Below are 21,312 nucleotides of genomic sequence, written 5' to 3'. Positions count from 1 at the left end.
CCCCCTCTAAATGAGTTGCACAGAATTTTTGAAAAGTCTCAAGAAGTGGACCAATGACACTGAGACTTCATCAGAGTATAAAGCAGAAAGATGTTTACTTTGTGTTTTCCATGTGATTTGGAGGGGCTAGTAGCGATGAAAAGGTTTTTAAATTTCAAATCTTAGAATATGCAGTCTTTCCCTTAAAGTATTCAGATTATTCTGACTCGATTCTTCTGTCTAGTGGTTTTTGGTTTTGGTGAAAAAAAGTGCCTTTCTTGTAGATCCTTTATCAGGTGCGTGCACAGTGGAGTTGGCTGAAATTGAAGACAGTTTAGCTGGAAACTGTGGTAAACCAAAAGAAAAGAAAATCCCTGATTTGTCGCCTAAATGAAAAAAAGCAGCGTTTTGTCAGCTTACGGCAGTGTAGTGAAGTAATGATAACTACTGGGATTTATTCTGTTGTTGTTTTGACTTCTCAGTGCCGTGTCTCGGGCGATCAACAACCTCGGTCCCCCTGACCCACGAATCAACGACGCTGTTAACGTCCGGCAAGAGCTGGATCTCAGAATAGGTTGGTGGAGTTTTAAAAATGTATTTCTTCAGTAATCATTTTGGACAAGTGTCACGTGAGCCAGGTGCTGCCAGTTGGACAGGGTGTCTCAAAAGTGGCCTGGCTGCACTGCTGTGTGTTTGTGTGTGGCAGATATCAGGCTACCTTCATTAAAATTGTTAGGTCTGAAGAGTGGTGGTTTATTCTCAAAAATGACTGAAAGGTCGGGGCCACCAGAATAGAATATATAGATTACATCAGGTATTAATAACTGACTATTTGTGAGTGAAGATGGACAGAAGACTGTATGTCAGCATGTGGGAATATGTGTTCCTGGGTGTATGTGTTTGAGAGAGAGAAGGAGGGGAAAGTCTTTTCTTTTCCTGTCCATTTTAATAAGTACATGAATAATTTTAACTATTTGTATTTAAGAATTCAGATAATTGTTTTCCTTGTAAAGTGCCTTGAGCTTGGATTCACAAGGGAAGGTGCTATAGAAGTTCCACTATTATTGTTAATATTAATATAATTATTGATTTTCGTATAACTACTGCCACAGAACTCAACAACAACCTCTCAATAACTCTTCAATTCCAGGAGCTGCGTTCACAAGGTTTCAGACATTGCGTCTGAAGAAAATATTCCCGGCAGCTTTGGGGGAACAGCTCATCAGCTACGGCAGCTGCCAGTTCCCCACTCTGGGCTTTGTGGTGGAGCGCTACAAACAGGTCATGAACTTCATCCCGGAGCCTTTCTGGAAGATCAGAGGTGACTTGTGGGGCCGCAGAGCGGCTCGACTTTTTCTGCTTTGTTCCAGTAAAAATAATAGCATTTGTATAGCGCAAATCCCCGCTCAACAGCAAGCTCTATGCGCTTCACAATCTATACTATTACCCCAGCCGACCTGAGAGCTTTCTGAAACAAACTCAACTTCCTGGGGAGCATACAGTGCGAGCAGTCATTTATAAGCGCTAAAACACTAACATACTGACAGTATAAATAGTATCCTGGTCGCACGGCTGCCAACTGAGTATAAAGTTAAAAAAACGCAGGTAATACGTTGTAATACGTTTCTGAGGGTATGAGTATGGAAGTCTGTTTTTGTGTCAGAAAATAATATGTATTTTTTGTTTCTAGTATTGCTCCTCACAGACTTGCCAATGAGAAGGGAAAGTTATGAACTTTAAAGACAGGATTTACAAATAATGATAAGAACTAAACCAATAGGTCAATTGTAATTGTGTCTATTACCATAGTTACCTGCTTAGCATGGATTTATTAAATGAAAAAAAATGTGTGTGAAGTGTTTAGAAGGGGGCTACTTGGCCACTGCCCTCCATCTTGCCCAGCGCGGTGTGGGTCGATGGGGGTTTTTTTTTGATTTGGAAAAATTTGGATCATGTATTTAATTCCAATGTCATTATTATCCTGATAGGTTTCTGACAAGATGTGGCTATTGCTGAGGTCACTCTTACTGTGTCTGTCTCAAAACACTGTCTTTGGGTTTGACAGTATTGGATAAGCGGTTGAAATATCGTTCTTCTATACTTAATGGTCTGCTTCTCAGCTGCTGAAGAACTTTTGTTTTTTGTTTCTTTAATTTTTGTCCGGGTACTTTAGTTTTTCGTTTTTGTATTTGTCTCTAATTAGTGATTTATTTGATCATCATATCTTTTTACTATGCATTTTGCTTTTTTCCCACAATAATGTTTATTTTTCGTTTTGTTTAACTTTTTAAGAGTTTTAAAAGAGGAAGAGCTAGGACAAGTAGGAATAGAAAGAAAGAATTTAGCCATGTATAAATACCCGTCGCATGTGGTGAAGGAATTACTTCAGTTTGCACTGAGTATGAGAGTTGCTGATGAGTATACTAGCCTTGTAATACATTGGTCCCTGTGATTTTCCTTGGGTGGTTGACGAGTGCACCGGTGTACTCCGTTTGTCTTGTCAAACGTCTGTTGTCCTGATCTCTCCTTTTTTGTGTTTGTTACTCTTTTGTAACGCCTCTAATCTTCGGCACTTATATGACCTTATAATTCTGCGAGCGCTGTAAAACTCTTACTAAATTTAAAAAACTACTCTCTGACATCTGCCTCAGTTGTGTAAGATGGAATCTGTAAAGATATGCTTACAATTTTTTAATGTCAGATTATATGGTGGTTGGGGAAAGTAAGGGGGGGGGTGGTTAGATCTGAAATCACGGGGACCGATGTATAGTGAAACTGTCCAATGTTCCAACGCCTCTCGTTGATATAGCAAAATCTGCTGTGCTGTTTTTTCTCTTCAGTGACACACACCCACGATGGTGTCAAGGCGGACTTCAGCTGGAAAAGGTAAGACAGTAGTCGAGATTTCATCAGTGTGGCCTGTTTGATTTCATTTCTAACAGGATCCCAAGTTTGCCCTTACCAAAAAAAAAGAAAGAATTTAGGTTGTTTTTTTCTGCCCCATCTCATCAACACAATTTATGGCAGACAGGTATTTTTGTTCATATTTTCCTCACAGAGCAGGCAATTGGAGGGAACTTTGTGCAGATTTCATAGCTGCAAGTCTCAAATATCGAAGCTTCTAATTTTTTTGCTCCCTAATTATATAATTAATCCTCTCCAGGATCCATAAAAGGTTAGGGTTGGCTTGCTGATCGTGCCAGTCATCAGCTGGTTGGGTATTCTTCAAGACTATGAAATGGTGCTAGCACTGAATGTGCTGTAGAACAGAGACATGCGCAATATGAATGCAGTTATTATTATTATTTATTATTATTATCTTTATTGGTAAATAAATATTACAAAATTATGTTCTTAAAACTGTTGTTTTAATTTTGATAAGGTCTTTCCATTATTCAATGCTCACGACAGTATTTTGCCTTTTAGCTTCTTTAACCCTATCCGTACGTCGTGTTTTACTATCGTATCCATACAACGTGGGGAACTCTGTGCTCCCACTTTCCAAAGAGGAAATTTACTCATTAATCCGATCCGTACGCTTTGCATAGCAGTCTGTCAAAATGATTTTTTGAGAAGTGCTGAAAGTTTCAAAGAGATTTTCACACTAGAAGTATTCTAAAATGTGAAGAATACAACCCCTGGGGTACAAAATGACCCCAGGTGTATGGATAGGGTTAAAATATTTTTGGGGCAATGCAGTATGATTTTGAAACCAGAACATTTCAAATTTTTTTCTTTACATTCACAGAAATCGTCTTTTTGATTATCTTGCGTGTCAAGTTCTATTTGACCAATGCACTGAGGTAAGTTTGGTTCGTCCTTGGGGTTACACCGGGTGGACTTGAAATCAACATTTACCTTTTTGGGTGGAGTAACTTGAGTTTTCGTTAGAGTTTTTTAAAGTTTTAGTAAAGGTTTTTACGGCACTCGCAACTGCATAAGGTCATATGAGCGCCAGAAGATTAGAGGTGTTACAAGCGAGTAACAAACATAAAAAAGAAAAAGGGGAGATAAGGACGATAGATGTTTCATAGGAAAGAAGAAGCAAACCACATCAGAGCACCCACCAATCACCCACTTGGAAGTTTTACAGCATTTGCAACACAAATAGGTCGTAAAAGCGCTGAATGTTAAATGTGTCACAAAGAAAAGTAGGAGGCGAGATAAGGACAAAAGGACGTTTGATAGTGAGGTGTAGTTTGCTCTTTGTGTCTCATCAAACATCTATCGTCCCTATCTCTCCTGCTTTTCTTTATGAGGGGTCACTTGGTGGTAACACCTCTAATCTTTGCCACTTCTACGACCTGTTTGTGTTGTAAGTGCCGTAAGACTCCTACTGAAACTGAAATTTTCTCTCCGTGCAGTTTTCTGCTTGTCTGATTGAGACGACAAACAGTTATGTTGTATAAGAATTTGTCATCTGGGAAATGTCTTCAGATTATGTTAACAGAATTAGAAAATATGTTGACAAGCTTCTGTCCTTCTGAAACAAACCAGCTTATGTCCTATTGCAGTTAGGTGTTTTGCTGTTGCACGCAGAAGACCCTGGCACAATTTTGGTTTGAAAAGTGAGGAGAATTTTTATCGTGTATCTATTTTTCTGCTGGTATATTGTATCCATCTCAACCGCGGTTGGTCCTGATTGACAAATAATCCCAATGATTTCAATTGTGTTGATAGGGGTTGTAAAAACAATAAAGAAAAGAATTGATAAAGAACATTCTTTTTAAAAAACTAAATGAATGTTTCCTTGTTGATAACAACATAAATACATAGATATATATCTACATGTAGAAGTGTTTGTGTCCCCCCCCCCCCCCTCTCAGAGCCCAGTGGCCACAGTGGTGGACGTGAGGAGCAAGAGCAAAAGCAAGTGGAGGCCGGCTGCTTTGGACACTGTGGTGAGTGAGCTTGTTTTTTTTCCTCCTCCATCTCCTCCTCCTCCTTGCTCCCTCTCCTTTTTCCATTGCTCCTTCTCCTGTGACTCGCGTTCCTCCTCCTCTTCTTCCTCTGCATCTTGCTCCTCCTCTACCTCTCGCTCCCTCTCCTTTGTCTGTTCCTCCTCCTCAGACTCCGGTTCCTCCTCCTCACCTTCCTCTGCATCTTGCTACTGCACATTTCAGCAATCTGAAGTCCAGATTTCTAAAATTGTCCAGACTGTACAGGAAGTGTGGGTCATTGTTTTTATGTCTGTTGTGTGTTCCTGACATTTATTTATCTTTCAATCTCTTTGTGCCTGTCATATTGCACTTCATAAAAATATAGTCTAAGTCTTGATCCAAAATGTATTAGATAATAAGATTTGTGAATTTGAGTTCTTGTGCGTCCATTCCACAAGGTCCAAAAAGGTCTGGATTTTAATGTGTACTCAGTTCACACATTTGCTTTTTTATTCTTATATTTAAAAGAAAAATTTGTTTAATGCTGTGCTACCTATTCTTTTTGAACATCAGGAGCTGGAAAAAATTGCTTCTCGTAAGCTGAAGGTGAATGCCAAGGAGACGATGAAGATAGCGGAGAAGCTGTACACACAAGGCTTGATCAGTTACCCGCGCACGGAGACCAACATGTTCCCCAAGGAGATGGACCTGGTCAGCTTGGTGCAGGAGCAGACGCGGGATCCCAACTGGGGAGGTATGGATAATTCAAGACACCCACGTGTTTAAGACAAGACAACCACTTTTCCTCTCCACAATAGGAAGCCATCGTAGATAATTTCAGTCATATGGCAAAAAGTGTTGTGTGTTTTCATATCTGGAAATTTTGTGGGCCAGCTGTTTAGATGTGTGGGTGGTTGGTGGGTGCTCTGGTGTGGTTTGCTCCTTCTTTCTTAGGGAACATCTATCGTCCTGATCTCTACTCCTTCTTTTTTGTGTTTGTTACTCACTTGTAACACCTCTAATCTTCGGCACTTATATGACCTTATTGTGTTGTAAGTGCCGTAAAACTCTTACTAAAACTAATAAAACTGTTCAGATGTACTTAGCTTAAAATTTAGAAATTTAAATTTGCTGTTTTGTTGATTTGGCAGGGCTTTTGAAATGAAGTAGTTAGATAGAGTCTTCGGCCACTACAAAGTCTTGTGTTCTGAAACTGGCTACGTTGTTCGTCTTGTGATAATGACTCACTTCCTGAGATGTGTTATTGACCCATTTTAGGTAGTTGGTGGGTGCTCTGGTGTGGTTTGCTTCTTCATTCCTGTCAAACATCTATCGTCCTTATCTCTCCTCCTTCTTTTTTGTGTTTGTTGCTCTCTTATAACATCTCTGATCTTGAGCACTTATATGACCTTATTGTGTTGCAAGTGCAGTAAAACACTTACCAAAACTTAACATTGACTCATTTCATATTGAGCACTAGATTCTTTTTAAATGAAGGAAGAAAGTGAGCACATCGGCATTGCAACCTAAGTTCCCTTTCTCTTCGTTTTGCAGAGAGCTTGCTGCTGAGTTGGATATGAACTTTATAAATGCTATTTATCATTTTTTTTATTAGTAATGTTATTTCGTCTTTTAGCTGCTTCCAAGGAGCGTTTTTTTTGTGAGTTGTGTTCAGTTTTATGCAACCATAGCATATGGGCTCTGATTTCACTTCACCTGGCTATATCGGTTTGTTTCTTTTCTGGTCAAGAATCTGTTAATGCCTCATGCCTTTCCTTCTGACAGTTTTCTTGCTCCTTAATATACATTTATCTCTCTTTTGTAAAAATTGTTAAACTTATGGAATTGAAGCTGCATGAATTGCTTGTGTGCATTTTCAGAATTCGCTCAACAAGTTTTAGAAAATGGCCCACATCCCCGCAATGGATCAAAGACGGACAACGCCCATCCTCCCATTCACCCTCTCAAGTATACTGCTTCTTTGCAGGTCAGTTGTTCATTCACTCTTTAATTAACTCTTTTTCGTCACTTGCTGCAATAATGTGACGGTGAAAATTCTCCGTTCCCGTCATCTGGCACAGCTCTGCACCAGGCCCGAGAAGTCTGTTGCAGTCACTCTCCTGGCTGGGTGACCAGATGGGGTATTTTGTGCTGCTGGCTGTGTGACTGCAAATTGTTAAACCCCGAGTTTTTCCACCGTTTCCCCGAATTTTTTCTACAGTCACCTAAACCTGGTGCACCATGTCTCATTATAACCCCAAAAACTTGCCTCCAACTTCTAAATGGCGGAAACAAAGGCTTAGTCGTTACTAAAAAAGCTTGCTTTGGGAATAGTTCTGAAACACAAGAAGAAACTAGCGCTAAATGAGAAAAAACAGTTGTCACTAGTACTGGACTCTCCCAGCCTCTGATGGGGAACAGAACTATTTCCGCCTGACGCTCCCAACGTCTGGTGGAGTTTAAAGAGATAACATGAGCAAGAATATACAAACTTTAAGAAAAACCCTGGAATTATGCTGACTTTAGATAATTTATTCTTTGATTGATTCCACGGCCAGAGGAGAATCTGAGAGCATTCAAGAAAAGAAATGAACCATGATCTCATATGACTGTTTCAGATCTGGCATTATATGATTGTTTTAATCATGGCGTGTAGCAGTTTTCAGTTTGCTTTTTTTTTTTACATCAACTCATCACAGTGTAGGTACGGTAGAATCTGCTCTATCGGCCACCTGTGTAAGACCATTTCCTGGACAAATGACCACTTTCTACTTTCCCCCTTTGCTTTTTTTATGTATATAATAATGGCACTATCAAAGACATCCACCCTATAAGACAAGACAACCACTTTTGTCCTTGGCAATGAGAAACCATCTTGGATAATTTCAATCATAATTTCACTTTTTCTATTGAGGCTGTGTGTGTTGTCGGTTACAGTTTCTATGTATTTAACCGCTCGTTTTGTTCCTAATCCTTGTACTACCCTTTCGGGGCGGTGCCACTGTGACAGAAGTGTCTTTAGACCGTTCTCAAAGGGGGGGACATTGACATGTTCTTATACACAGTAGAATTGTAAATGGGCTGATTTATCAATGTCATGCTCATACTGTGCTGGAACAACGTAGGGGGAACTGCTACTTTTTCATACCTCATACTTACTATGGTAATTTTTCCTCTACTTCTTTTGTATGTTTGTCACACTCTTGTGATCCGCTATTTCCGAGGCGCCTTGATAGTCGAAGCAGACTTTGTGCTGTTGAAGCTAGAGAGGGGAGCAGAGTAAGTTTGATTCCCTGTAAGGACTTCTCTGTTGACATCCACCCCTTGGCGCTCATATGACTTAATGCAGTTGCGAGCACCGTAAAACCTCTACTAAAACTTCCCCTAATCTTTGTGTGACAGGGCAACGAGCAAAAGATCTATGAGTTCATCGTGCGTCATTTCTTGGCCTGTGTGTCCCAGGATGCTCAAGGTCACGAGACGGTTGTGGAGATCGACATCGCTCAAGAGAGGGTGAGTGGATTTGTTTGGTTTATGTAGACGTAATTGGAGAACAGACGAATAAACTATTATTATTATTTTGTAACTGAAAAGATTCACACCTCATTCAAGGTATTGTATTTCAAAGCAAACTTGCAAGTTTTCTATTTTTGAAGAACTGAGTATCTGATGTTGGGTTGATGATGTGTGTGATTTACTCAAACATTGGACCAAGTGTGAATCTATTGTTGGTTTGTGGCATTACAGATGATGTTATATTTGAATATCGAAGAATGATAGATTGTAAATGGGGAAAATATTGGTTCATTTTGGTTATTTGTCAGTGGGGATGTCTAGGCTTTGTCAAAGTTTCATATATATATTTAACCCTTTTGATACAACATGTACTAGTGTGTCAAAATATGTGGCTTTGAAGGGGTTAAAGTATAGCTTTTTTTTCTGTCCTCTCAACTTTCAGTTTCATGCTCAAGGTTTGATGATCCTGGCCCGAAACTATTTGGACGTCTACATATATGAAAAGTGGAACGCAAAAGTGAGTACCGGACTATGATTTGTATTTAATGTTTGTAAATTCCTGTATTCTGACTGTTTTCCGACAACATAGGTTGGATTGGATTTAATGGATTTTGACTGTTAAAATCGGGAGATCAAATGGAATTGGAGGTCGCTAGTGGCATAAAAGTTTTGTGTAGCGTTCTTTCTACATACTATAGTACCACCGTTTGTAATTATTTTTGTGAAGGACATAACAATTTGAGACCAAGTGTTTGACTTAGTTTGGCAGGTATATGATCGCCCGTGTTCTTTCTTTAAGGTATGTATGTGATTGAAAGATGAAGTAACCTGGTGTCATTTTTTTTTTCTCGCCTGAAATCTAGGAAATTCCTCTGTACAGTCAAGGAGACCAGTTCGAGCCAAATGCAATTGAGGTAAGAGGAGCCCACTTGTAGCCTATCCCTGTTAAGTGGTTGTACCAGGGTAGCTCCTGTTTTCTTAGAACGGCAGTTGTCTTAACTTATCTTTTTTGTTCTTATTTCTGTCTGGTTGGATAAGATAAGATAAGATATATCTTTATTGTTCAGATCCAAGCCCATTGATTTGGTCTTTCAAAAAGTACACACACGCGCACGCACACGCACACACACACACACACACACACACACACACACACACACACACACACACACACACTCGCACTCGCACTTGAAAGATTGATGCAAATTATTTAATGGGAAAGAATTTATGAGCTGAAATATTGGGTTTTCAAAAGATTGATGTTATGTCTACTTAATTTTCATCTTCTTTCTTTATCTTATTCTTATGTAAGTAGATATGAATGTTTTCAAGTGTAGTGCAGATGGTTAGGATAGGCCACTTGTCTGTTTGTCTGTCTGTCTATCCATCTGTTATTCTGTCTGTCTTCCTGGTTCCCTTCTCTAAATGACCTGTATTATGGAGATGTGCTTCCATGAGACTATTTTTTTAGTATCCTTCTATTGTTTCAGTCTCTTGGTCCTGCTGTTTCTTAACAGTGAATGACAATTGTTATCATGTAAACACTTTTTCTTTTACTCTGACTGACTCACTTATATAATGCGTTCTTTCAGCTAGCTGAACCAGACTATGTTTTTTTATAGTTTTGTTTCCCCCACTGTCCTCCCCAGATCGTGGCCGGAGAGACGAGCGCCCCGCCTCTTCTGTCGGAGGCAGACTTGATTGCCCTCATGGAGAAACACGGCATAGGTGAGTGGGCCGCGCTGAGTCTTGTCTCTGGCGTTGGTGGTGGGGAGTAGAGAAACAACACTTGGCTTGTTGCATCCTCACTTGGAACGAGCTTGGAAGGATGGCTCAGGACAGAGATAAATGGAAGGAGCTTGTATGTGGCCTATACCCTGCCAGGGGTGAAAGGCATTGATGATGATGTTGCATCCTCGTTTTTTTTTCGTGGGGGGGGGGGAGTTTTTATTTCCATCTGTGTTTCTCACACTCATATGACTGAATGCAGTTGTGAGCGTAGTAAAACTCTTACTTACCTAAAGTTTCAAATGTTAAAAAATGTATAATGTAAGTGTTTTATGCCCCCACATTGACACAGTTAAGATCATTTAGGAGGCGGGCTTCCGACTCTTCCTGTAAGGGCTAACACCTGGCTGAGAGGGATACAACATCCCAGCAGAAAGACAGAGATACTGTATTAAAGTATTCTCCTCACAAGAATTGAACTAGGGTCTCCTGAGTGTGTCTACAAAATACCTAAAAACCACACCACCAAAGCCAGTTTGCTCGACTCTGCTTGGAAAGTTTTTCATGTTTACTGTACAGCTACTGATATTTTGAAATGTGTCTGTCATAAACCCGGTTTGCTGTTGGAAAAAACTTCCTTTAGGCCATTCCCAAAGAGGGGATATTATTAACATGTTGTTATGCACAGTAGAATTGTAAATGGGCTGATTTATCCATGTCATACTCGTACTGTACCGGAACAACATAGGAAGAACTGCTGCTTTTTCTTTCCTCATCCTTACTATCGTCATTTTTCCTCTACTTCTTTTGTATGTTTGTCACACTTTTGTGACCCGCTATTTCCGGGATGCTTTGATAGTCAAAGCAGATTTTGTGCTGTTGATGCTAGAGAAGTGAGCAGAGTAAGTCTGATTCCCCGTTTGGACTTCTCTGTTGATCCTCCCCTTGGTGCTCATATGACCCTATGCAGTTGCGAGCACCGTAAAACCTTACTAAAACTAAACTAAAAAACTTCTACAACTTTGGCCTTGACCTTCCTCAGGCACCGATGCGACCCACGCGGATCACATTGAGACAGTGAAGTCTCGCATGTACGTCGGACTGCGGCCTGATGGGAAGTTTGTCCCAGGAGAGCTGGGAATGGGCCTGGTGGAAGGTAACTGATCTGTTAGCAAACCTGCCAACTTTCACGATTTTATTGGGAAATTAGCAAATTCAGACTGCATTTGCCGAGATCCTGATAATATCATTTTCCCTATTAATTCAGCCATAGAGAAAAGGTTATTTTCTTTCCCAAATTTGCGAATTCTGCTGGGAACGAATGAAGTCAGGAAAGGTATTTCCTGGATGTTGTGCTTTTTGAACGATAGCAGTGGTTTTTTCTAGGTGTGGAGTCTGCCTCTTTGTCCTTCTTGTTTCTATATGATATATAATTTAAATTTTCTATGTATATCTGCATGTGTTTTTACAGTCCTGTATAGCCAAGAAAAATTCCCCTCTGGGATAATAAAGTATTATCTTTTCTTGTACTGCTGAACAATTTGCCTTTTTAGACATAATCAGCCAAATGATACACATGGCTATAGCTATATCCTCCTCAAATGTTTTGCGGGATTTTTCAACATCAATCTGGGAACAAGTTGAAGCTTGACAATGTTAGACTCGCAGATGTGATCAAGTGGTAATTTTCCTGATTTCAATCTTTGAAAAGTTGTCTGGTCTGGGATTGAGACTGGTAGAAGATAGTGGATCCATTTTTTTTCAAAATAAAATAATATTCCAGACATATTTTGGAGGAAGCTGTGGTTTTTGTTTTGAAATGGGAAGACTTGAAGTACCAGTATTTTTCTGTTTTGCTCTTCATTTCTTCTTGTGTGCTAATGTTATTTGACATGAAGAAAACGTTGCGGGTGGTTGACGGGTGCTCTGGTGTGATTTGCTCCATCTTTCCTATCAATCATCTTTCGTCCTTGTCTACTCTCCCTCCTTTTTGTGTTTGTTACTCTCTTGTTACACCTCTTAGTTTAGTTTTAGTTTTAGTAGAGGTTTTACAGCGCTCGCAACTGCATAAGGTCATATGAGCGCCAGAAGATTAGAGGTGTTACAAGAGAGTAACAAACATAAAAAAGAAGGAGGGGAGATAAGGACGATAGATGTTTGATAGGAAAGAAGGAGCAAACCATACCAGAGCACCCGCCAACCACCCACATATGAGCTTATTGTGTTGCAAGTGAAGTAAAACTCTTACTAAAACTAAAAATGAGAAAATGTTTCTCAGAAATGGTGTCTGTCAATGTCTAAGAAATCAGATAGGTTGTGGGTGTGCTTGTGTGGTTTGCTTCTTCTTTCCTATCAAAAGTCTATCACCTTTATCTGTCCTACATTCTTTTCTTTGCATGCTACTTCTAGTAACACCTCTAGTTATCTGCACTTATATGACTTAATTACGTTGCAAGTGCCATAGAACTCTTGTTTGAATTCAAACTAAAACTAAGCACATTGGTTTCTAGTTTTGTTAAAACTAAACTAAAACTAACCACATTGGTTTCTAGTTTTCCAGCAGAAGTGGCCACATGGAGTAGTTAATACTTTGCCGTCACATCTCGCTGATCGGCGAAGTTTACCACCCAGTTTCTTTAGATTTTCCCCAAAATGCCTCTGCCTTTGATGGCAAAGGTTTTTACTATATAAGCCTTGTGATGGCAAAGTGTTAATCCTGAACCTTGTCCTGAACTTCTTCAGGCTACGACAACATGGGCTACGAGATGTCCAAGCCAAATCTCCGCGCTGAGCTGGAAGCTGACCTCAAACTGTAAGACTTGAGTTCAAACCTTGCATTTGAACTTAACTTGTGGGTGGTTTGCTCCTTCTTTCCTATCAAACATCTATCGTCCTGATCTCTCCTCCTTCTTTTTTATGTTTGTTACTCTCTTGTAACACCCCTAATCTTCGACACTTATATGACTTTATCGTGTTGCAAGTGCCGTAAAACTCTTACTAAAGCCAAAACTGACCTTAACTTGTCTTTCATACAATACTGACAGGATGGCAGATATTGATACTTTCCTGTTAGGACTTCATTTGTCTACTCACTTTACGAGTAGGTTTCTTATGTCTTCTTTTCTCCCCCTGCACAATCGTATCAAAACGAGGCCATCTGAAAAATAACATTGTGCATCTGATGTGTTAACTTTTGCCAACATAACTCGCTAAAACAGCACCTGGACATGGATGGCTGGTGCCTCTATAAATAAATCATTGATCATTGATGAACTCTACCCCAGAATTACAAAGTTCTGTCTGCTCAGTACCTAGTTTTGAGAAATTTCACGTGAACAATTTTGAGTTTCACATGTTAAACTTTTTCTAATGCAATTCTCTGAATGTCTTGATAGCGACTCCGAATGATCTTACAATTTTGACAGACCAGATATAACATTTGGTTTTATAGATCATGATTTTGTATCTCAAAACGGCCAAAAATGTCTAATAGAACTTTGTGATTCTAAGGTAGCAATAAGGTTATGATAAGGTTAGTAGACTGTTAGTTGTTACTTTTTATAGTTTTGATTCACGTTCTCGAAGACAGTCCAAAATTCTTCAGCGAAGGAGAGGTTCGGGATAGTTTATCAGAATAGTACTGACAACTTCACAGTGATATCTTATACCCTTTCGGTGATGATAATAATAAAAATGGCTGCATGAGTGATTTTGATGATGATGAAAAATGACTTTGAACTTATCGGGTCGGTCTGTTTTGGTATTTACCAAGAAATGTGTCCACCTACCACACATGGTTGAGCACTTTTTCTCTTTAGACTCAAATGTACATTGGCTTTGAAGTCTGTGGCGTCGGTGGCCTAGTGGTAAGACTACCGGGCCCATAATTGTGAGATTGCGGGTTTGGGGGGTTCGAGCCTCAGTTCGGTCCGACGTTGTGTTCTAGGGGAAGGCACTTTACACGAATTTCTTATTTGTCTCGGTCCTTTCGGAGATGGACGTTAAACACGTAGGTCCCGCCTCTTAAATAACGTAATAGTGTTGATAGGGGCATTAAACCTATACCATTTCACCATTTTCGTTTTGAAGTCTCAGGGAAAAATCTTTTTGTAAGCAACATTATCGTCTTATTTTAACGCTGTTTTTCCTGGTTTTCTTTCAGAATTTGTGATGGTCGCAAGTTTAAAGATGGTATGTGCAAACTTTTGTTTATTTGATAATTGTGGAGAAAATCATTGTAGATGAGTGTTGTTTTATCTCTACATGGTATGAATTTGAATTTGGTGCCTCTGTAAATAAATCATTGATGGTCTGGTATGAATTTGAAAAAGTGTTCCTGAATGAGATGGCAAATACTGAGCGCAGTTTATTTTTTACTCTTTTGCGTTTGGAATTAATCCTTTTATTTTTTTTACATTAGTAATTGATCGTACAGTGTTATTTGTTTGTAGCTTATTACCGCCAGTCCTATACAGCTTGTCTGTGTGAGATGCTCGTTGTTGTTGTGACTGGGCTAGTTATCAGGGATGCCGTTTTTCTGTTATTTCCGGGGTTTTTTTTCCTTATTTGGGGCATTGCCGTTCTTATTGTTGAACTGATATGATGTTGTTTTGTCACATTTATTGCTTCGTTGCTTGCTAAATCTAGTCTCGAAAAAAAAATTCTGTTATTTTAACAAAAGTCTAGTGGCTTTCGTGTGTATACTCTCGGGTCAAAATAGTCCAAAAAATTTTGTTTGTCTTCATAGGGCAGCTTGGAAATTTTGAACAAATTTTTAATTTTTGGCTTAACTTCTTTTATGTCCATACATAAAAACACATTTTCATGCAAATTTTATTGAAAAATTGATGAAAGGCTCAAAATATGTCACAGCTTTCACACAAGGGCCTGACTCCACCATGCCTTGACACATTTATGTTTTCAGCTAATTGGTTTTTTTTTTTAGATGAATTTAAACAGTAGGATGGAATTGAGACTTGTACAAAACATATTTTTTTGTGGGTGGTTGGTGGGTGCTCTGGTGTGGTTTGCTTCTTCTTTCTATCAGACATCTATCGTGCTAATCGCTGCTCTTTCTTTTTTGTGTTTGTTACTCTCCTGTAACACATCTATTCTTCCGCACTTATACGACCTTAATGTGTTGAAAGTGCGGTTAAACTCTTACTAAGATTAACTGTGTTTGTTCCTCTCTTGTAACACCTCTAAGTCTAATCTTTGGCACTTATATGACCTTATTCACACTCTATGGAACATTACAGCAACTGCAGCAGACTTGCACTTATCACTACATGGCATTGGACAGAAGGGCGAGAGCCCAGCTGTTGCTGGATCGATAACAACAACAACAACAACATATGACCTTATTGTGTTGCAAGTAAAACACTAAAACTATAAAAACTATTTACATTTTTAAAAATTGGTTTGTCCTCAGAGGTGCTGCAGGTTCAGGTACAGAAGTACAAGGAGGTGTTTGTCGAGGCTTGCAGACAGGTTAGTCGTCCACGCTTCTCTTTTTTAACTCTTTTTATCCTAGCCGTACCCCCACGGACTCTGTACCAGTCCTGGGGCCGCCGCGCCGTATGAGTCAGAAGTCGGTGCATATAGTTCAAAGTGCTAGATTTCTTACGTTTACTCTCAGATTTTGAGGAAATTCGGCAGTTATGTTAGAAATTCAAGGTAGTTTTTGTAAATGTATGTGGTTAGGAAATACACCAATAGCACAATGTAGATTTTGAGGTGTATTCCACCCTCGAACTTGACCCTGATTGCCGCGCCCACGACGTCCCATTGGATTTTATAGATCTAGATCTAGCCCTACCCATCGAGCACGAATTCCAGTACTGAGCCCTCCACCATGATCTGAATCGCTATTAGATAAGTCTAAGTCCTGTTTCTAATCATCCACAACGGAATTTTCGGCACTTATTTCAAAGTCACTTTCATCAAATTAGTATCATTCCCCCTCACAACCCAGCGCCACTTCAAAAAGTACTTCGTCGGTCGTGAATGTGCGTTTTCAAGACATCTTTCAAGCTTCTACACCCATCAAAAACAAAGATACTACTGTTCATTGGAAAATTAAAATATTCAGACAAAGCTAGCTTCGCCGTATTTGCGTATTTTGGTATTTACAAGCAGAACTAGCTTCTTTGACGTGACCGTATCGCTGTTTCGAGAATACTCGTAGCCCGGACTGGTCCTAGTTACGAGTATACTCGTAGCCCCATAAAAAGAGTTAATGTCCATTGTTCATTGTGTCAGGAAGCAACATCCCTGCATTCTGAACATGTCCATGTGGGTGGTTGGCAGGTGCTCTGGTGTGGTTTGCTTCTTCTTTCCTATCAAACGTCTATCGTCCTGATCTCTCCTCCTTCTTCTATTTTGTGTTTGTTACTCTCTTGTAACACCTCTAATCTTCGGCACTTATATGACCTTATTGTGTTGCAAGTGCCGTAAAACTCTTACTAAAACTAAGAACATGCCCATTGATGCTCTGTTTTTGGTGTTGAAAAGTCGGCAGCTATGTGTTTATGTTTTTGTTAGATGCTGCTTGAAAATTCCTGCAGGTTTTTGTTTATGAAGTGTCTTATATGGTGGGACAAGTGTGTCAAGTCTTCCTTTGTCAAAATGTTTACGATTCTCTTATTTTTCCACCAGGCTCAGAAGTTGGACGAGGCTCTCTCGGTCTATCTCGGCGAGGCGCAGACAGCCCCAGACTATGAAGGTTTGTAGCGTACAAAATGTTGATGTTCTATTTGTTAACTCACTCAACCCTAGGCCTACACTTCTGGGTTGTTAACTCTCCCAAGAGATTTTACCACTTTTGGAAAAATTGAAAAAAATAGGATTTTGACGTATTCTACACAAATTTGGTACACGTTTTATTCGATCCATTATTTGTGTGTATTGGAAATTTGAAGGCAAAATATGTCATAGTTTGTATGCAATACTCCGTGGAAAAAGGTCTAGATCTATATATACAGAGTCAAAAAGTGAAGAAAGGAAGTGCGTTCAAACTTTGCACCCCCTCACATGATTCACGGATATAGCTTTCTTTGTTCCACATTTGGGCTTTCACTTCTGGTCGTAGTCTGTTTCAAACAAAGAATGGGTACTCTTTCAATTAGGCTACTGTCTTCTCACAAAAGTAGTGTTTTTGGTCACGAGAGCGAAATTTTCCGCACCGATACTGTCTGCATTAGGGTTGGAGCGTTGCGCGCGCATACTGATATTATCGGCGTTAGGGCTGGGTGAGTGAAGTGTATTTCATAAGAGGATGTTTCGAAGTTGGTGGCAGCGGGCCAGTGGTAAAAAACCAGGGTGGATGGCAATAGACCTTTTCCTTTGGAGATGTTGATCAAAATCCTGTCCCAATGTGTATTTATGTATGTACTGATTTGTATTTTCATGTCCACATAGGGGCCTGCCTGTTTTGTTGTAACAGTAGATTTTTAAAATCAGTGTATGAATATGTGGGTGGTTGGCGGGTGCTCTGGGGTGGTTTGCTTCTTATTTCCTATGAAACATCTATCGTCCTTATCTCCCCTTTTTCTTTTTTTATGTTTGTTACACTCTTGTAACACCTCTAATCTTCTGGCGCTCATATGACTTTATGCAGTTGCGAGCGCCGTAAAACCTCTACTAAAAAAAAAAGTGCATGAATATATTCTAGCCGCGTGTAATTCTTGATTGTGCATGTGTTTGACATATCTGTGAACTGTTATTGTGAGTGCAATTTATTATTGTATTATTGTGTGAAATGTGAGGTGTGCTGACAAAATGAGTTACTTTTCACAATCCACAAATGCAGATCTTGGCCAAAAATCGACACTAGGGACACATTTCTAGGTTTTCTATTGATGCTATAGTCATCGAGTACTAAATGCCTTTTGTTATTTCATACTTATAAATTATGAAAACTTAACCTATAAGCATGATAATGTATCTATTTTCATAGGGCTTAAATCCGAGAAGTAACTCATTTTGTCAGCACGCTTCACATATGTGAGGTGAGCTGACAAAATGAGTTACTTTTCGGATTTCAGCCTTATGGAAATTGATACATCAACTTGATAGGTGAAGTTTGTACAATTTGCGAGCATGGAATAGTAAAAGACACAGTAAACTTGAATGAAAGGACATCAATTGAAAATCTATAAATCTGACCCCCAGTGTCGATTTTCAGCCGATATCTCTATTTTTGGATCGTGAGAAGTAACTCATTTTGTCAGCACGCTTCACATATGTTTCCCCAGAGATGTCGGTGGCAGCGCCGTCTATTGTGATGAAGTGTCCTCGCTGTGGTCAGCCCATGACGCTCCGGACAAAGAAGGACGGGAGAAGGTTTGTGGAGTGGAACGTGAAAATATTAATACTTCGGACTGCATAGTCGTAATTTTCTTATGAAAATATTACGTGTCATATGTTTGTAGTGTGTCGTTGTGAATTTCTTTTTGTCATGTTTTTCCATCTTGTATATATAAGATAAGATGATTGTTTATTGATCTCCACAAAGACATTTTCTGTGGAATGGCAAAAACATCGCACGCCCATGTACTCGTCACCACACTCTCTTGACTGAAACATGACGTTTGATATGCTCAAAGTAGATGTGGGTAGTTGGCGGGAGCTCTGGTGTGGTTTGCCTCCTCTAATCTTCGGCACTTATATGACCTTATTGTGTTGCAAGTGCCTTAGAACGCTTATTAAAACTAAAACTAAGGTTGGTATGGGAATTTGGTTTTCCCTGTTGTGTGTTAGATTAAATAATTATTTATTCATCTCCACAAAGACATTTTCTGTGGAATGGTAAATACATCAAACACACACACATACTCATCAACACACTGTCTTGAGTGAAACATGATGTTTTATTTTCCCAAAGTGGTCAAGTTAGAATACACCCCCCCCCCCCAGCAGAATGGAGCTGTTTTACCTAAAAAATTATTCCATTTTTTCCTGAAATGTCCAGTTTTTACATTGGATGTTCGAGCTATCCTGACTGCAAGGCGTCCATCTGGTTGCCAGAGACGGTTCTACAAGCCAGTATAACAGACGAGGTTTGCCAAAATGTGAGTCTTTTGTTTTACCATAACTATCATTGTCTCAAAATGTGAGTCTTTTGTTTTACCATAACTATCATTGTCTCAAAATGTGAGTCTTTTGTTTTACCATAACTATCATTGTCTCAAAATGTGAGTCTTTTGTTTTACCATAACTATCATTGTCTCAAAATGTGAGTCTTTTGTTTTACCATAACTATAATTGTTTCAAAATGTGAGTCTTTTGTTTTACCATAACTATCATTGTCTCAAAATGTGAGGCTTTTATTTTACCATAACTATCATTGTCTCAAAATGTGAGTCTTTTGTTTTACCATAACTATCATTGTCTCAAAATGTGAGTCTTTTGTTTTACCATAACTATCATTGTCTCAAAATGTGAGTCTTTTGTTTTACAACAACTATTATGGTCTCGAACTTACAACCTGCCACAGGTCTTGAGGGCAGATAGTATTTTTAATTGTGGAGTTTATTTGTGTGCCCTTCTTCGGCTGCGACAAATATAACATATTTAATGATAATGATAATAATAAATAAGATAACATTTATGTTGTGCAGCACCATTAAAAGAAAAAAATGCCTAGTGCGCATTGCAAAGAGACATCACATTTTAAGATTACTTGGTGTATACCTAGGGCATAGTATAATGTGTATAGGTTACAAATTTCTTTATATTTCTGTATTTCTTCACGAACTTGTTTGCCAGAACCAGATTTTCAATGAGTGCGAAGTCTATTTAAAAATGAGCCTAAGAAAAAAATAAGTCTGATTGTTTTCTAGAGTCTAGTTGACAAATGAACTCAAACAGTTCTGAATCAAATTTGGCTGTTTCAGGCATAGTGGTGATCTTTTTTTTCCTTTACAAAAGTCATTATCATCATCGTTTCATCATTCTAGTCTTTGTTGCTGTCATTATCATTTAGAATGTGTGTTTTGTTTCTCTTATATTTGTAAAGGTAAAGGAATTTCATAGTTTTATCCCAGTGGAGCGTAGTCTTCTTCTTCTCGATCACATCGCACTTGAAGTCTGGTATCTGTCATAAATTGGGCCGTCCTGCTCAGTTCATCTGTCGGCCCGTATAGCTTCTCTTGCAGCGTCAGTGGGGTTGGCCACGTTTCCTGTCTCAGGGCCCTGTGTGTCTTGCAGTGGTGAAGGATGTGTTTAACAGTTTGGTCCGCACTGGCATTTTGGTGATTGTGCAAGTTGCAAAAGCTTATTCACATCTCGTGGAAACACAAGGTTATATAGATAGGCATATGGGACTGGCACATCTTGACTCCTCACTATTTTTCTTTGTTTATCTCACTGTTGACTGTTTTTTTTTGTTGTTGTTTTTTTTTCTGTGACAGTGTAACCCCGGGCCTGTGATGAGGCTGAGGTTGAAGTTCAAGCCTGGAAGTGTTCCTGTGACAGTGTCCACCGAGTGAGTTCTTATGTCATCATCATCCGGTGCCTTGCCGACTGGCGTGGGCGATCATGGACCTCCACTTCCCTCTGTCTTGCATTGCAGCAATGGTGTCTGTCGTTCTTGCTGCTCCCAGCCATGTTGTCAACTTGTCCAGTATCTTTTCCCTCTGTCTGCCTCTGCCTCTCTTTCCCTCAAACTTGCCTGTTGTTACAGTATTCTCCAAAGCTTCTTTCCGCATTGTGTGCTTATGTACCAGTAGTTAACTGTAACAGTGTTCACCGAGTGAGTTTTTATGTAGGCAGTCGCTGACTTCATCATGGACATCTTTTGATCAGATTAGATGGTGTCAGTTTGATAGGACTGGACAAGGGACAAAAACAAACAAAAAACTGAGCGAGTCCTGTCAGCCAAAAGGCCAAGTGACATAATGGGACAAAATAGAGCTTTTTAGGTATCCTATTTCCGACATATTTATTTTGTCATGTGTGTTCAGCAGCCAGAGCACGTTGTCTGTAGATGACCGAACATTTTTGTATTATCGATGTTTGTATTAAGATGATGTTTGGCTGCTGTAAGTTGGGGGTTTCACGCTCGCCCCGCAAGAAAGTGAAGATTTATGCGAATACCTCCGTACTCCCTCTTTCTCGGCTCATAACTCTATTAGTTCTTGGCCAAGCATCATAAAACCGACTTGAAACGAGAGATTTATGTGTGCTTTTTGTTTCCATGTTAGTTTCA

General features: G+C 39.4%; 1 protein-coding gene across 1 annotated transcript in view; it reads left to right on the top strand.

Moving 5' to 3' along the window:
• LOC101862350 (DNA topoisomerase 3-alpha) overlaps window positions 1-21,312 on the top strand; it is a 37,027-nt gene that overhangs the window by 6,491 nt on the left and 9,224 nt on the right. The window contains exons 7-25 of the mRNA XM_005098624.3: window positions 462-553; window positions 1,130-1,300; window positions 2,820-2,865; window positions 3,728-3,782; window positions 4,806-4,880; window positions 5,433-5,613; window positions 6,740-6,846; window positions 8,262-8,372; window positions 8,818-8,892; window positions 9,239-9,289; window positions 10,025-10,103; window positions 11,146-11,259; window positions 12,846-12,915; window positions 14,266-14,294; window positions 15,535-15,593; window positions 16,761-16,827; window positions 18,359-18,446; window positions 19,075-19,174; window positions 20,516-20,589. Coding sequence (XP_005098681.1) covers window positions 462-553; window positions 1,130-1,300; window positions 2,820-2,865; window positions 3,728-3,782; window positions 4,806-4,880; window positions 5,433-5,613; window positions 6,740-6,846; window positions 8,262-8,372; window positions 8,818-8,892; window positions 9,239-9,289; window positions 10,025-10,103; window positions 11,146-11,259; window positions 12,846-12,915; window positions 14,266-14,294; window positions 15,535-15,593; window positions 16,761-16,827; window positions 18,359-18,446; window positions 19,075-19,174; window positions 20,516-20,589 — 1,644 coding nt within the window. The remainder of the gene's footprint in view (window positions 1-461; window positions 554-1,129; window positions 1,301-2,819; window positions 2,866-3,727; window positions 3,783-4,805; window positions 4,881-5,432; window positions 5,614-6,739; window positions 6,847-8,261; window positions 8,373-8,817; window positions 8,893-9,238; window positions 9,290-10,024; window positions 10,104-11,145; window positions 11,260-12,845; window positions 12,916-14,265; window positions 14,295-15,534; window positions 15,594-16,760; window positions 16,828-18,358; window positions 18,447-19,074; window positions 19,175-20,515; window positions 20,590-21,312) is intronic.

The sequence above is a fragment of the Aplysia californica genome, unplaced genomic scaffold (assembly GCF_000002075.1).
Source record: "Aplysia californica isolate F4 #8 unplaced genomic scaffold, AplCal3.0 scaffold00188, whole genome shotgun sequence".
NCBI classification, from domain to species: domain Eukaryota; kingdom Metazoa; phylum Mollusca; class Gastropoda; order Aplysiida; family Aplysiidae; genus Aplysia; species Aplysia californica.
The sequence above is the reverse complement of the archived record's forward strand: the minus strand, read 5'-3'. Positions and strand labels throughout refer to the sequence as shown.